A 13,293-nucleotide genomic window follows, 5' to 3' on the forward strand; every position below is an offset into this window, starting at 1 on the left:
ATCAGTGGGTGTGCGCACAATTGGAGTACTTTCGCGTTGATCCATACCAAAGTGAGAATAGGCTAAGTTACATTAAGCTGACAAAGCTGGTGTACACACGTTACAGCTTGCAGCTCCGCCTTCAGCAAAATGAGACTTATCGAGAAGACAAGGAGGTTGATCCATGTGCTTTCATGATGGATGTTAGTATGTTACTCAATATGATGAAACAAACCCAATCATGGATTGGATGAGCAACTCAAGGAGTGAGTCGGAACCACTTCTGGACGAGGGAGGTCGCCCATCTCAGTTTGTTTGTGACATAGTTCGCGATGTGTGCTCAAAGAGGAAGATGGTCAAGGTTTCAAGTCTTGTGAGGAGGAAAAGGGTGAAGAAAGGTAAGATGGCTGCTTTGGATGAAGAGGGGGAAGCTTCGGAAAGTGAAGATGATCAGGAAAAGACGAAGAAAGTGGTGATGAAGAAGATTTCGATGATGAAGAAGAGGAGGATATGTGGGATGCCTTCACCTGAAAGAAGCACTCAAGGGGTTGAACCAGGAGAAGAGGCTGAGCTAGTGAGGGTGACCGAAGAAGCGAGTGAGACTCGGAAGTCAAAACGACCATCTGGGAAGAAGGAGGACAAAGATAGTGTCTACTATTAGCAATGGTCAGTTCTTCTGCTTAACTTATTTGCTAAATTACAAAGCTTCAGTTTGCAATTGGATTGGTTTATACCTGATTCTAGCTTTACTTCTATTATAGTAATGGCATCTGTGCAGTGTAGATGACTTGCTGAACATGCCAAATATGTGGATATGTGCCTCTGCCACTGTTCTATATTATACTAATTCCACATGTACATGTATTCCCTCCGTTCCAAAATAGATGACCCAACTTTGTACTAAAGTTAGTACAAAGTTGGGTCATCTATTTTGGAACGGAGGGAGTACATAATTATTTAAAGGTGTCCTTGTTTTTCAGCAAACTAAGGTACTGAAATCTGGTGTAACCACAACAGTTGTCACTACTTATCAAATAAATATTAAATTGGCATGTTCTGGAAAATCCTCTCATGCATCCTTGGACTTGTGCATTTTTGTGTAGTGTAGATGACATGCTGCAAGGGCGATCATGGGTGACTTGCCAAGGGTGTCAAGAATCAAGAAAGGCGACAAGACAAGTGACTTTGACTTTGGCTTGCCGAGGGTGTCAAGAATCATATTTTCATCATCTTTTGTGATATTTGTATGAACTGTTATGGACTGCCGAAGTGATGTTATCCTGGACTATCATGAACTTCTAATTTTATTGACTCCATGAAGTAATGTTTGTCGTTGAGATGATGATTTATATTTTGTAGAATTCATATGCTATTTGACGGTGATCTGGTGTTTTTTCTTTCCCTGGATGTTTTGTTTCTCTGCACTGAAATTTCAGTTCAGTCAATTTTCGGTAGGTTTTTAGGCGAAATTCAAATCACAATTTCGGTCATTTGGCCGAATTGAAAACTGAAATCACAGAGTTTCACTAGAATTCAACGGTTTCGGCACCGGCTGAATTTTTTGCCAACTGAAATTCAGTGATTTCAATCGGCGCCAGCTGAAATTTTTTGTCAGCTGTTTTTCTTTTTCATGGCAAGCACACTCATATACCAGGCCACAAGTAACCTTCCAGAAGAACCGCTGGCGGGCATGAATATGAAAGATCGCAGATTTGAGGGGAGAAAAGAGGCCGTCTTCATCACGTCCACCACCCGCAACTTAGTTTCCTGCAGGCAAACAGCGTTCGATCGACTATACATACATAAGTGCATCATTGACTAACGAGCATTTTGTCAGAATCGCCAAGTCCCTGAACATTTCAATTAGCAATCCACAGCAGAGCCTAAGCCATACTCAAAGTCAAGAACAAATTGCGGTAGAAGATGAAGCAAATGCAATAGGGATCCTGGATTGATAACTTGCTCAAACGAGCTTACATAGGTGGAAATGCAAAAGTCTAGAAGAAAGAAACATGCAGTACAATGCTGCATGCAGTTGTTCGTTGACATCCATGCATGCGTGCTGTTTCCAGTTTAGCTAAATGTCAATCAACTGATTTTGAAATAGGGTCAGTCGATAGATGGCCGGAGTGAGCCGGAGGTAATTAAGGAAGGAGAAAGAAGGGGCTCGCCGGAGGGCTACCCTAGTATCTTTCTTAGGGTTCAGGGTGGGGGCGGTGGTGGACGGCGGTGGTGGGGGATGGTGGTGCACTTTGCCGGAGAAAAAACTTAAACGCGGGCGGGCCTAGAGGGATGGCCGGGGGCGGCGGCTAGACCGGCGGTTTCGGGGAGGACGGCGCGGGAGCGCCGCCGGCCGTGGGTGGTGGTCGCAGGCGGTTCGGCCGGCCGCCCGGGCGGTGGCTGGAGAAGAAGAAGAGATGGAGATAGAAGAAAGGTCGGGCGTCGTTGGATTTCGATCGTGCGTTCAAAAAATCGATTGACCCGATTTGAAAAAGTCGGTCAACTGACGTGTAGCCTCATCATGCTGTTTCGGCTATATTTGCATGCACGTTTTCTTCGATTTCCAATATACTCGTTTGAGAATACATATGCGTGCAGGGTGTGGTGAAGCATGTGGATCACATGCATGCATGGAGTTGGCGGGAAGTCGGTCGCTGCAACGTCAATCCAACGGTTCCACTGTGCACTCCCCAACCGTATCCGTCCGCCGGATCGATCAAATCGATGCCGATTCAATGTTGAGAAGCAGTGCAAATATCCCCGGCAAAGTGATCGTGGCGGCAAGCCAGATAGCTATCAGTATATATTTGACTTCCGACTTCATCATTCTGATGCGTATGATTTGCATGCAATCAGTTAACTGACATCGAGCAAGCTATCCACCGCCGCAGCTCGATCTGCAGCTAATGGCGGCCGCCGCGCCCGGGTCGGCGCTCCGGCGGCTCTACCTCTCCGCCTACAGCTGGGTCGTCTTCTTCGGATGGTGAGTAGCGCAATACAAACGGCCATGGATGCATGGATGGGTGGAGTGGATCTCTCTGGTTTCTTGCTCCGTTGACCGTGAAGATCTCTATGGTTCGCAGGGCGCAGGTGCTATGCTACGCGGCCTCGGCGCTGCTGGAGACCGGCCACGAGGCCGTCTACGCCGCCGTCGAGCGGCCGCTGCAGTTCGCGCAGACCGCAGCCTTCATGGAGGTCGCTCTCTTCTTAGCAGCGGACTCCTTTCTTTCTTAATTATCATGTTACTAACTGAACGTCTTGATTCTGTTTGCCTGGTGATGGTACGTCCTCTTGCTGGCAAACCAGATTCTCCATTCGATTTTAGGTAATTACTTTCTTCTTTCTCTAGCTTTCACATTATTATATATTTACGAAAAAGGGTTTCCCCGCTTTAGATTATAAAGCAACATCCAACCGATACAACCAGCTCGCTGGGGCCGCAGCACAAACAAACCCCAAAAAAAAACAAAAAAAACAAATGCCGACGCCGACAGCTCAACTAAGCAAAGATGACCGACACCCGCTGCACCCACCGGAGAAGAACCACCGCCCGCCAAGCACTCCGAAGCCTCGCGTACCAAGCAACATCTTCAGGAAGAAATGCGACGACGACGACGCTGCTGCCCGGACAAGTCCTAGGGTTTCCCCCGGTACGCGGATGGCAATGGGGAAGGGGGTATCACCGACGCCCCTCAGGAGGGTCCGGCAACGCCCACGGGCGCAGCTGTGCCGGTGGCGAACGAGCCGCCAGAGATTTCTCCCGCCCCGAAGCCACCACCGCCACCTCAAACAATCGGAAGCGCACCGCCCAACATGCCGCCCACCAGCCTGTGCCACCACGGATATCGCACCATCTTCACCGTTTCACTGAGGCCACCAACACGAGACCTGGAGGTAGGACGAGAAGACACCGGGCTCAGAGGCAACCGCACCGCAGCCGACAGGAGGGAACAACCTCCACTGCCGCACGGAGCCGGCCGGACATGGTGACAGGGACTTGCCGGGCCACCACCGGCCCGGCCGGACCCCAACGGGTCCGGACAGTCCCTGCAGCCACGCTGCAGCACGCCGGCCGCCGGAGCCACCACCACCGCAGCCATGGCCCCCTCGTCCCACCACCAGGGAGCCACGCCGTCGCGCACCAGACCGCAGGCCCGCCCCAGCCCAGATGGGGCCCGAAAGGGCCTAGATCTGGGCCGAGCGGGCGCTGCCAGCCAGCCGCCCACCACGCCGCCGCGTCGAGGGTACCCGAGGCCCGCAGGACGCCGCCGCCGAGCCTCACCGCCGCCAGCCGAGCAGCACCGCCGCCGGGGAGGAGGGAGCCCCGACTCTCCCTCCCGGAGCGCGGGGAAGGGACGTCCGCCGCTGGCGGCGCCACCCGAACACGCCGGAGGCCGCAGCCGACGGCGACGAAGGGGGATGAGGGAGGAGGAGGACCGAGACAGGGGGAGGGCAGGGGGGCGCTCCGCCGCCTCGGGGGGCGGCAGGAGCGCCGGAGGAGGGGGAGGGGGAGGGGCAGAGGAGGGGGGACCGGGGGGCGCGAGCGAGGCGGCCGGCGCCGGCGGGAGGGGCGAGGGAGGCCGGTGGCGGCGGGGCGGAACCCTAGCGCGGGTGAACAAGGGTTCCGCCCCGCCGCCGCCGGCCTCCCTCGCCCCCTCCCCGCCGGCACCGGCCGCCTCGCGCGCGCCCCCCGGTCCCCCCTCCTCTGCCCCTCCCCCTCCCCCTCCTCTGGCGCTCCTGCCGCCCCCCGAGGTGGCGGAGCGCCCCCTGCCCTCCCCCCGTCTCGGTCCTCCTTCTCCCTCATCCCCCTTCTCCGCCACCGGCTGCGGCCTCTGGCGTGTCCGGGTGGCGCCGCCGGCGGCGGACGTCCCTTCCTCGCGCGCCGGGAGGGAGAGTCGGGGCTCCCTCCTCCCCGGCGGCAGTGCTGCTCGGCTGGCGGCGTCCTACGGGCCTCGGGTGCACTCGACGTGGCGGCGTGGCCGTTGGCTGTGGGACGGCGCGGTGGACGGCTGGCCGGCGGCGCCCGCTCGGCCCAGATCTAGGCCCTTTCGGGCCCCATCTGGGCTGGGGCGGGCTTGCGATCCGGTGCGCGACGGCGTGGCTCCCTGGTGGTGGGACGAGGGGGCCGTGGCTGCTGTGGTGGTGGCTCCGGCGGCCGGCGTGCTGCAGCGTGGCTGCAGGGACTGTCCGGACCCGTTGGGGTCCGGCCGGGCCGGTGGTGGCCCAGCAAGTCCCTGTCACATTATTATATATTCTCAACATTCGTCAATCTCGACAAGTGTAGTGTAACTGTGTAAGTATGTGTGTGCAAGCTCTTTGGCAAACGGATTTTGTCTAAAAGATCCTTCAAAAAAGTGATAAGTTGATCTATATATTTTCTAGAGTGATGCTACTATGTACTCCCACCGTTACAGATTATTTGATGTTTTAGGTTTGTCCTAAGTCAAACATCTTTAAGTTTGAGCAAGCCTACAAAAAAATATGTTAATCTCTGCAACATTAAATATATACAGTATGAAAATATTTTAATAATGAAACTAATTTGGTGTTGTAGATGTTGGTATTGTCAAATTTTAATAAGTTTGGCTTAGGACAAACTCAAAACTTCGTAATTTGGAACTGAGGGAGTAGTATCCATTATTTTCCTCTTGTGGTATGGTTCACTCAAATGAGTATATATAACACACTCGTGGCAACTTATGAACTTGCATGGTGTGCTCACCCGACCTTGGTGTTTGTTGTGATGAATGTCCAATTGTTTAAAGGATTCGTGAGGTCTCCGATCTCGACAACTCTTCCACAAATCACTGGAAGATTGTACATCACATGGGGAATCTTGTGGAGCTTTCGTGAGGTATCATCGGCCACTTGTCCCTAGCTAGCTACCAAGCCTTTGATCTTTTCATATTATAAGAAACATTAATTTAGTTTAAGTTTCTCAGTGATATTGATTAATTGGTCACTCTGCACATTTAACTCTCTTGCAGGCACAATCTCATATTCTTGTAACTTCATTGATCATAAGCTGGTCCATCACTGAGGTACACATTTATCACTCCCCAAAACTAATGTACTAGTACTATTTAATGAAATCTAAACTATTTAATGAAGTTTCTCAATGTAAACACTATTTTCTTGTGTTGATCTGAACCAAACCAAGATTTGTAGTATTCTTCACTTTAAATGTAATGTTACATAAACTTATTGGTTGCCTGCAGATCATCAGATATTCTTTCTTTGGCATGAAGGAGACATTTGGGTTTGCACCTTACTGGCTCCTATGGCTTAGGTAGGTACTGGTTATAGTTAATGAAGAAATTGTTGTTTAACACAAACTTCTAAGCAAATGTAGTGCATTTTATGTTAAATATTCTTGCCTTTTGCTTTATAACTTGTGTGACGATTTGTTTCCAGATATAGCACCTTTTTGGTGTTCTATCCTATCGGTCTGTTAAGTGAGGTTGGCCTAATCTTTGTTGCCATTCCTTCTATGAAGGTAACCTGATTATTAACTAAATATGGAAAGAGCTCAATGTTGTTCATTTGAGCATGCAGTCATGTTTGCTACATGCTCTGATATTTGGAGTTTACCTCAGTCATCATGGAAATGCCGCCTTATGATGCCTAATAAATGGAATTTCTCCTTCGACTATCGCTATGAATTGGCTCTCACCATGACTCTATATGTTCCAGGTACAATGCTTCATCTTGTCGACATTGTAGTCCTTCACTTCACAACTGAAGTGATATTTTTCTTTGAGCAACTAAAAAGAGTGGTGAATTTTCATTAGGAATGATATATACATAATTATAAAAATGGACCATGTTTTCATGGGGAGCATGCTTAACCCCTCCTATTATACACCTAGTAGCTACTTTGCGGGCATATGCTACAATCTAGGTTGTTGTGCCAAAAGCGATGGTATTCTTATTGATGTCCTCTAAGGCCATGTAGATCACTATGATGTAGGTTAGCCTCTGCTTGGTGAAAATTCTTCTATATCAGTCCTTCTACACACTACGCGTGACATAAGGAAGCCAATCAGTTCACATGTGTTCGACTCTTATGTTGACTCAGATCCCATCAATCCATAGTCGAGGGGGAATTCCCAGATCTTGAGCCATCGGGTTCTCATAATTTAATTTGACCAGTTGTTGACCAAGAGCCATATATCCCTGGAAAGGACAATCCTTACAAAGGTGGATAACAATCAGCAAGGCCCCAAGGAAAAATTGGTAAAGAGGGTTACGAGCCATATATCCCTGGAAGGGACAATCCTTACAAAGGTGGGTAACAATCGCCGAGGCCCCGAGGCGAAATTGGTAAAGAGGGTTACAAGCCTGTGTTTGACCACCAAGTTGTCTGCGTCGGTAATGTAATATTAGCCAAGAAAGCAAAGTATCAATAGTTGACCAAGAGCCATGTCTCCTTGTAAAACACAATGCATATAGGTGGATAACATTCAATGAGGTCTCAAAGCGAAGTTGGTAAAGAGGGTCATCGAGCTAGTCTTTGACGAATAATTTGTCAGCATGAGAATCTTTCGATGTAGAATTAACCAAGACAGCAAAGTGCAATTGGGCTCCCCATGAGCCTTCCAGACCTTCTCAGTCGAGAATGTAATGTAGAATCCCATAAGCTGAAATGGTGGTGTACCCGATTCGATGTTTAGAGGGTGAATCTCACATGCATACCCGAAGCTATAAGGATGTTTTATGTTTCTTTGTGCATATATAGAAAAGTAAAGCCTAGAGAATACCGCCTATATTTTCTATATAATAGTGTTAAAAAATTCGTTAAAATGAGGAATTTAACAAAATAATTTTTGTTTTCTTGGGTTGCGCTTGCAGGGTTTCCATACTTGTTCCGTTATATGGTGGCTAAGCGGAAGAAGGTCTTGTCAGCGAGAAAAACTGCATGATGTTGCAATTGCTTCTTGAGCAATCAAATTGAGACGGAAGGAATGTGAACGCCATAATAAAACTCTTTAGATTTAGTCGTGTTTTGTGTCATTCATTGATCACTAGCTTCAAACTTCCTTGCATCTCGTACGTGTAATCTCCAAATGGGGTATTTTCAATCCTTTTCAGCAATAAATGGCTCGCTGCAACAACTTCATAATAATGATATGTTGATAATTTTCTATGTTATTATTTTTCTATGACATGTCTTGATGTTTTCTTGTTATCTAAAAAACTCTAGATATTTTTACCCTTTTTATCTGAATAGAATGAGTCATGAAACTGAAGGTAGAATGGCATAGGCTAAACCAATTGCATCTCTCCAACTTTATTTGCCTTTTGTAGATGGTATGACATTTCTTTCTCCCATCAAAAATTGCTGAAAAGGAGTATCTCTATTCCTCTTTTCTTCAAGTGTACTTTTCCCTACTGGTACTACGTGTATCCTTTCCATACTGTCCATTTGTGAAACCCTAACAACCACAAGTGACATGTTGGCTAGAAAATAGTCTTCTTTCCCCTTGGTGCAACATTTCCCTTTCACCTTTGTATGTTTGATAAAAAAATATGTGTTTGTTTGCACATTTCATCTACCCGATCGAACACTCAAATATAGCTCAACACGTGTGCACGCAACGCAACTCAATTTTGCATGTCAACTCTATAAAATGCCCCCCCCCCCCCCGGTGCGCGCAAGAATAGAGAAGTTTTTTCCCTCATATTTGTGTAGACCACTTGATCCGGAGAATCTTCCATAACAGATTGCATCATCCTTCCGTGGATGGTATGTTTCTTCCTGCAGCCACGGGAATGATTTTAAGAAGGCCGGATGGAAGTGTTATTTTTGCTGCCATGTTTCTCTTCAGTTGTAACAATGCGTTGGAAGCTGGAATTCATGCATTGATGCAAGGCATAGCCTTGGAGTACTCTGAATAGATGAGCGCCGAAATTGGAGGTATAACAACATATGACAAACCAATTGCATCTTAGGATAAACTAATTGTATCATAGGATAAACAAACTGCATATCTCTCCAGCTTTTTAAGGGGATCTCTCTCTAGCTTGATTTGCCTTCGATCTATTGGTATGTGTCTTTCTTTCTCCCATCCAAAATTGCTGAAAAAGGTCGCTTTTCCTCATTTTTTTTCAGTTGTGCTTTTCTCTACTACAGCTATCCTTTCCATATTATCCATTAGATCATCCTAACAACAACAACAACAACAACAACAACAACAACAACAACTGTGACATGTTGGCTCGTGGCGCAACATTTCCCTTTTACCTTTGTATGTTTGATGAAAAAAGGTGTTTATACACATTTTGTCTGCTTGACCAATCACTCAAACATAGGTCAACAACATGTGCATGCAGACTACTCAATCTTGGATGCAGAGTATCTTCCCTAAACAATTATGACAACTTTGGCCTCTCCGAACAAGTAGTACTTAGGATGGCTTAGTTTCATGGAAATTTCCTAATAATAAATCCTGGGAATAACCCTCCTTCCCTTGTACTACTTGTGTTGAAGAGAGAAAAAAGATCTGAGGTGGTGATTTATTATTATTATTATTATTATTATTATTATTATTATTTTATTATTATGTGAATGCATCGTTGCAAGTTGCGCACAAATGTATCAGGCTGGGGGTTCACACTCACTTTCGAAGGCAGCGTCGACACGACTATCATTGTAAGCAATTTCACACGGTAGAAATTCCCTAGAACAGGCTCCAAAAAATTCGAACAGATTTTGAGAAATTCAAGTAAAATTCAATCGAGTTTATATACCAAGAAAGAAAAAAGAAAAGGTAAACTGGGGAAAACGCGGTTGCAGGTTGCGACCCGCAAGGCCGCAACGAGACGAGACCCGAACCCGCTGACGCCACGCCTCGACCGACCACCCCTCTTCTTCTTTGGCTGGCCCGCCCCCCCTCCCTCTCCTCTCTCTTCCCCTCCTCCTCCCCTCTCCGCCCCACCCCCGCGTCTCCGGCGAGGGCTCAGGCCGCGGCCCCGTCGACTCGCGCACCTTCTCCGGCAGAGCGCCTCCTCGGCGGAAACAGCGGTCTCGCGGGAGCTCCCTTCCCCTCCCCCAAGGTTAGAACAGATCAGAGCAAGGGTCCCCCCGCTCCTTTTCATTTTCGGCGGCGATTCTTGGGGTGCTAGTGGGATTCCCAAGGTTTACTCCCGCATGATTCGAGAGCAGATTGGTTCCTCCGGGTGAAATTTTGCTTAGTCTGTAGGTATCTACGGGGAAATCGGCTTGCTTAGAACAGAAAGAGGGCTCAAGATTTCAGTACTAATTCGCATGCTGTTAATGGTGCTCGTTCATTTCACGATTGTGAGAAGTAACTTTTGTTCCCCGTCGATCGATTCGCAGGTCTGCGGCGCCGGATTGGCCTCATCAGCTCGAAGATCTCGATTTTGTTTCCAAGGAAGGAAGGGCTCCTCGTCGCAAATCTCGATCTGTGGACTGGTGGGCAGAAAGACTCGCCTTTTATGGGGCAACCCCGTGAGAAGCCCGTGCCATGATTGGGGCATCAGGGGAGGAGAGGCAGTGGTAGGAGGTACAGCAGGAGGCAGGAGCAGAAGAGCAGGCAAGGATAGGCAGGACCAAGGAAAAGGAGAGGAGGGAGCTCTCCATGGGAGGAGAGCCCCTCCTCACCTCCCTCTCCATGGAGAACAGCAACAGCCATCCCTGCACCCTCCTCTCCATGGACCCCGCGGGGTCGCACCCGGCCTCAGCCGAGTCCTCCGGCGGCGGCGGCGCCGGCGCCGTCAACGGGGTCGGCGCCAGTGCTGACAGGGAGCTCTTCATCATTCCGCGGCATGAGTCTGTGCGTCAAGGCCCGCCGGACATCAACGTCCCGCTGTCGGCAGACCCCTCCCCGCCGCCTGCATTGTGGAGCCTCGACACGTTTGACATTTTCGATGTCGGCCTTGGCACGCACACTCATGAGTCTGAGGTTGCGCTGACGCTTCCAAAGTCGAGCGGCAACGGCAGTGCTGCAGTCGGCGTCGGCGCGAGGAAGTGCGCTAAGAGGGGGGACAGCATTTGGGGAGCTTGGTTCTTCTTCAATCACTACTTCAGGCCTGCACTTGTGGAGAAGGCAAAGGAGAAGGTGACGCGGGACGCGTCTGGGAGCATCACCGGCTTTGACAAGTCCGATCTCCGCCTTGATGTCTTCCTGGTGCAGCATGACATGGAGAACTTGTACATGTGGGTTTTTAAGGAACGGCCTGACAATGCCCTTGGGAAGATGCAGCTCCGTAGTTTCATGAATGGGCATTCCAAGCACGGGGAGCCATCTTTTCCATTCAGTGCGGACAAGGGCTTTTCAAGGTCGCACCGCATGCAGCGAAAGCACTACCGTGGTCTGTCCAACCCACAGTGCCTTCATGGCATTGAGATTGTGAACTCACCAAACTTGTCGGCAGTTCCTGAGGCTGACATGAAGAGGTGGGCTGAGCTTACAGGAAGGGACCTTAATTTCTCAATACCGGCTGAAGCGAGTGACTTTGAGTCATGGAGAAATCTTCCAAGCACTGATTTTGAACTTGATAGGCCACAGCCAGCAGCGTCAAAGGGCGTCGCACATACCTCTCATAATAATAATCACAAGAAGGCACTGAATGGTTCAGGTCTGAACCTATCTACACCGCCGTCATCAGACGATGGGATGGACCTTTCACCAAAGTGCCACAAACGCCGCAAGGACTTCTTTGGTCATGGCGTAGAAGAGGATTGTGCGATGGCCAATAATTCCTGTTCTGAGAGAGAGCAAGAGGTAGAAGTCCACACTGGTGAGCCGTCATGGATGCATGACTTCACTGGTGTGGCAAAGCACGCAAGTGGGCCTGTTACTGCTGCCAAGACTATATACGAGGATGATGAAGGCTACCTGATAATGGTGAGCATGCTCTTATCCGATCCACACAGCGTGAAGGTCACCTGGAGGAACACGCTGACGCATGGCGTCGTGAAGATAACATGTGTGAGCACCGCCCGGATGCCCTTCATTAAGAGGCACGACAGGACCTTCAAGCTGACCGACCCTTCCCCTGAGCACTGCCCTCCAGGCGAGTTCGTGAGGGAGATACCTCTGGCCACAAGGATCCCAGAGAACGCCAAGATCGAAGCGTATTATGACGAGACCGGTACTGGACTGGAGATCATGGTACCAAAGCACCGGGTCGGGCCGGAGGAGCATGAAGTCCAGGTTTGCATGAGGCCCCCGCATCTTGGCGACAATGATCTCGTTTTATCATAATAGAACAGGAAAAAAAACATTTTAGCCTCTTACTAGGTTCATCCGGTGTCATGCCATGAGACACCGGAGCATAGCAGCAAAGCTATCATCATGCCTGGATCAAAAATCGGAAATTTTCTTTTGGCGCTGAACATTAGTCGCACTTATCTGTCTGTCTGTCTCCCTTAGGCGGAAAATTACCTCTTCCTCCTCTGTTAATTCCCCTCTGTACTTTCTTTCTATACAGGTGCTACATCACTACATTGGTGGTGATCCCCTTGACTATTCCTTTCTGTGAAACATGGCAAAGCTAATAGTACTCGTATATATTCTGTCCCTGTATATTCCGAGGATCGGGTTCATAATAATGTGGACAGCTACTACTCATGAGCAGAGTCTGTCGATATCGCTGTTGTAATCATTGTCCTAGGCATCTTAGCATACTTGTATGTATCGTACTATATAGGTATGACCTGGATCGCTCTCGGCATAAATGGGAACCTAAGATTCTGTCTACCTGAATCTGTTCTCGCGCCTGCTTTATTCGTAGTGCTGAACCAATGATGTTCAGGGCCTGGTTTTCACAGCGGTGATGCTGAATCTCGCCGTTTCTGGCTCGCTCCGGCGCGCATTTCTCGGTTCATCCTGGCTCTTCTGGGTGCTGCGGCGTAAGCAAAGATGACATTTCTGCCTGTATATTCGCTGACTTGTATGACCAGGATCGTTTTGGTCTTGGATGAAAATCTGTTATGTGACTTGAATTTTCGCGCTTAAGTTTGCGATTTCTGGTACTGAACGTCTGAGATACTGAATCTCACCGCTCCAGCACAAAACTCTCGGTTTCATCCTTACTTGTGGGTGATGCTGTGTGAGCAAATTAGAGGATAGTTGTACATGTTTGCAGTGCAAAGGTATATTTGCCGAGACTTGGTAGAGGATCTTTCTTGACTGATATGTGGCTGGATTATTAGTGATGATCAGAGCTCAGTTTTTACAGCAGTAACAACATCTCGCCGTTTTGTGGCTCAACTCGGGATGCATTTCTCGGTTTATCCTGACTTTTGTGGGTGATCTCTGGGTTGATGCTGTGTAAGCGAAGGAGAAC

At 48.9% G+C, this 13,293-nt stretch overlaps 2 protein-coding genes across 3 annotated transcripts; both read left to right on the plus strand.

Annotated features, from left to right (window-relative positions):
* The first annotated feature begins 2,753 nt into the window (after positions 1–2,753).
* On the plus strand, positions 2,754–8,087 carry LOC109749525 (very-long-chain (3R)-3-hydroxyacyl-CoA dehydratase PASTICCINO 2B). The gene is made up of 9 exons (XM_020308474.3): positions 2,754–2,962; positions 3,063–3,174; positions 3,286–3,304; positions 5,745–5,833; positions 5,967–6,020; positions 6,198–6,268; positions 6,394–6,475; positions 6,576–6,672; positions 7,831–8,087. Exons 1-9 carry the CDS (start codon positions 2,886–2,888, stop codon positions 7,899–7,901), a joined length of 672 nt encoding a protein of 223 aa, XP_020164063.1. The 5' UTR covers positions 2,754–2,885; the 3' UTR covers positions 7,902–8,087.
* A 1,738-nt stretch (positions 8,088–9,825) lies between these two features.
* Positions 9,826–12,530, plus strand: LOC109749524 (uncharacterized). Of its 2 annotated transcripts, XM_045234615.2 has the most exons (3): positions 9,826–10,035; positions 10,319–12,158; positions 12,436–12,530. In XM_045234615.2, exons 2-3 carry the CDS (start codon positions 10,581–10,583, stop codon positions 12,484–12,486), a joined length of 1,629 nt encoding a protein of 542 aa, XP_045090550.1. In that variant the 5' UTR covers positions 9,826–10,035; positions 10,319–10,580; the 3' UTR covers positions 12,487–12,530. The 2 variants fall into 2 exon arrangements, with proteins under 2 accessions (XP_045090550.1, XP_020164061.1); XM_020308472.4 differs by having other exon boundaries at positions 10,319–12,530.
* The last annotated feature ends 763 nt before the right edge of the window (positions 12,531–13,293 follow it).

This window comes from Aegilops tauschii, chromosome 3 (assembly GCF_002575655.3).
Source record: "Aegilops tauschii subsp. strangulata cultivar AL8/78 chromosome 3, Aet v6.0, whole genome shotgun sequence".
Lineage (NCBI taxonomy): Eukaryota > Viridiplantae > Streptophyta > Magnoliopsida > Poales > Poaceae > Aegilops > Aegilops tauschii.

Coding starts and splice junctions, on each gene's coding strand:
- LOC109749525 (XM_020308474.3), top strand. CDS start 2,886: ATGGCGGCCGCCGCGCCCGGGTCGGCGCTCCGGCGGCTCTACCTCTCC. Junction 2,963..3,062: donor TGGGTCGTCTTCTTCGGATG/GTGAGTAGCGCA, acceptor TATGGTTCGCAG/GGCGCAGGTGCTATGCTACG. Junction 5,834..5,966: donor TCTTGTGGAGCTTTCGTGAG/GTATCATCGGCC, acceptor ACTCTCTTGCAG/GCACAATCTCATATTCTTGT.
- LOC109749524 (XM_020308472.4), top strand. CDS start 10,581: ATGGGAGGAGAGCCCCTCCTCACCTCCCTCTCCATGGAGAACAGCAAC.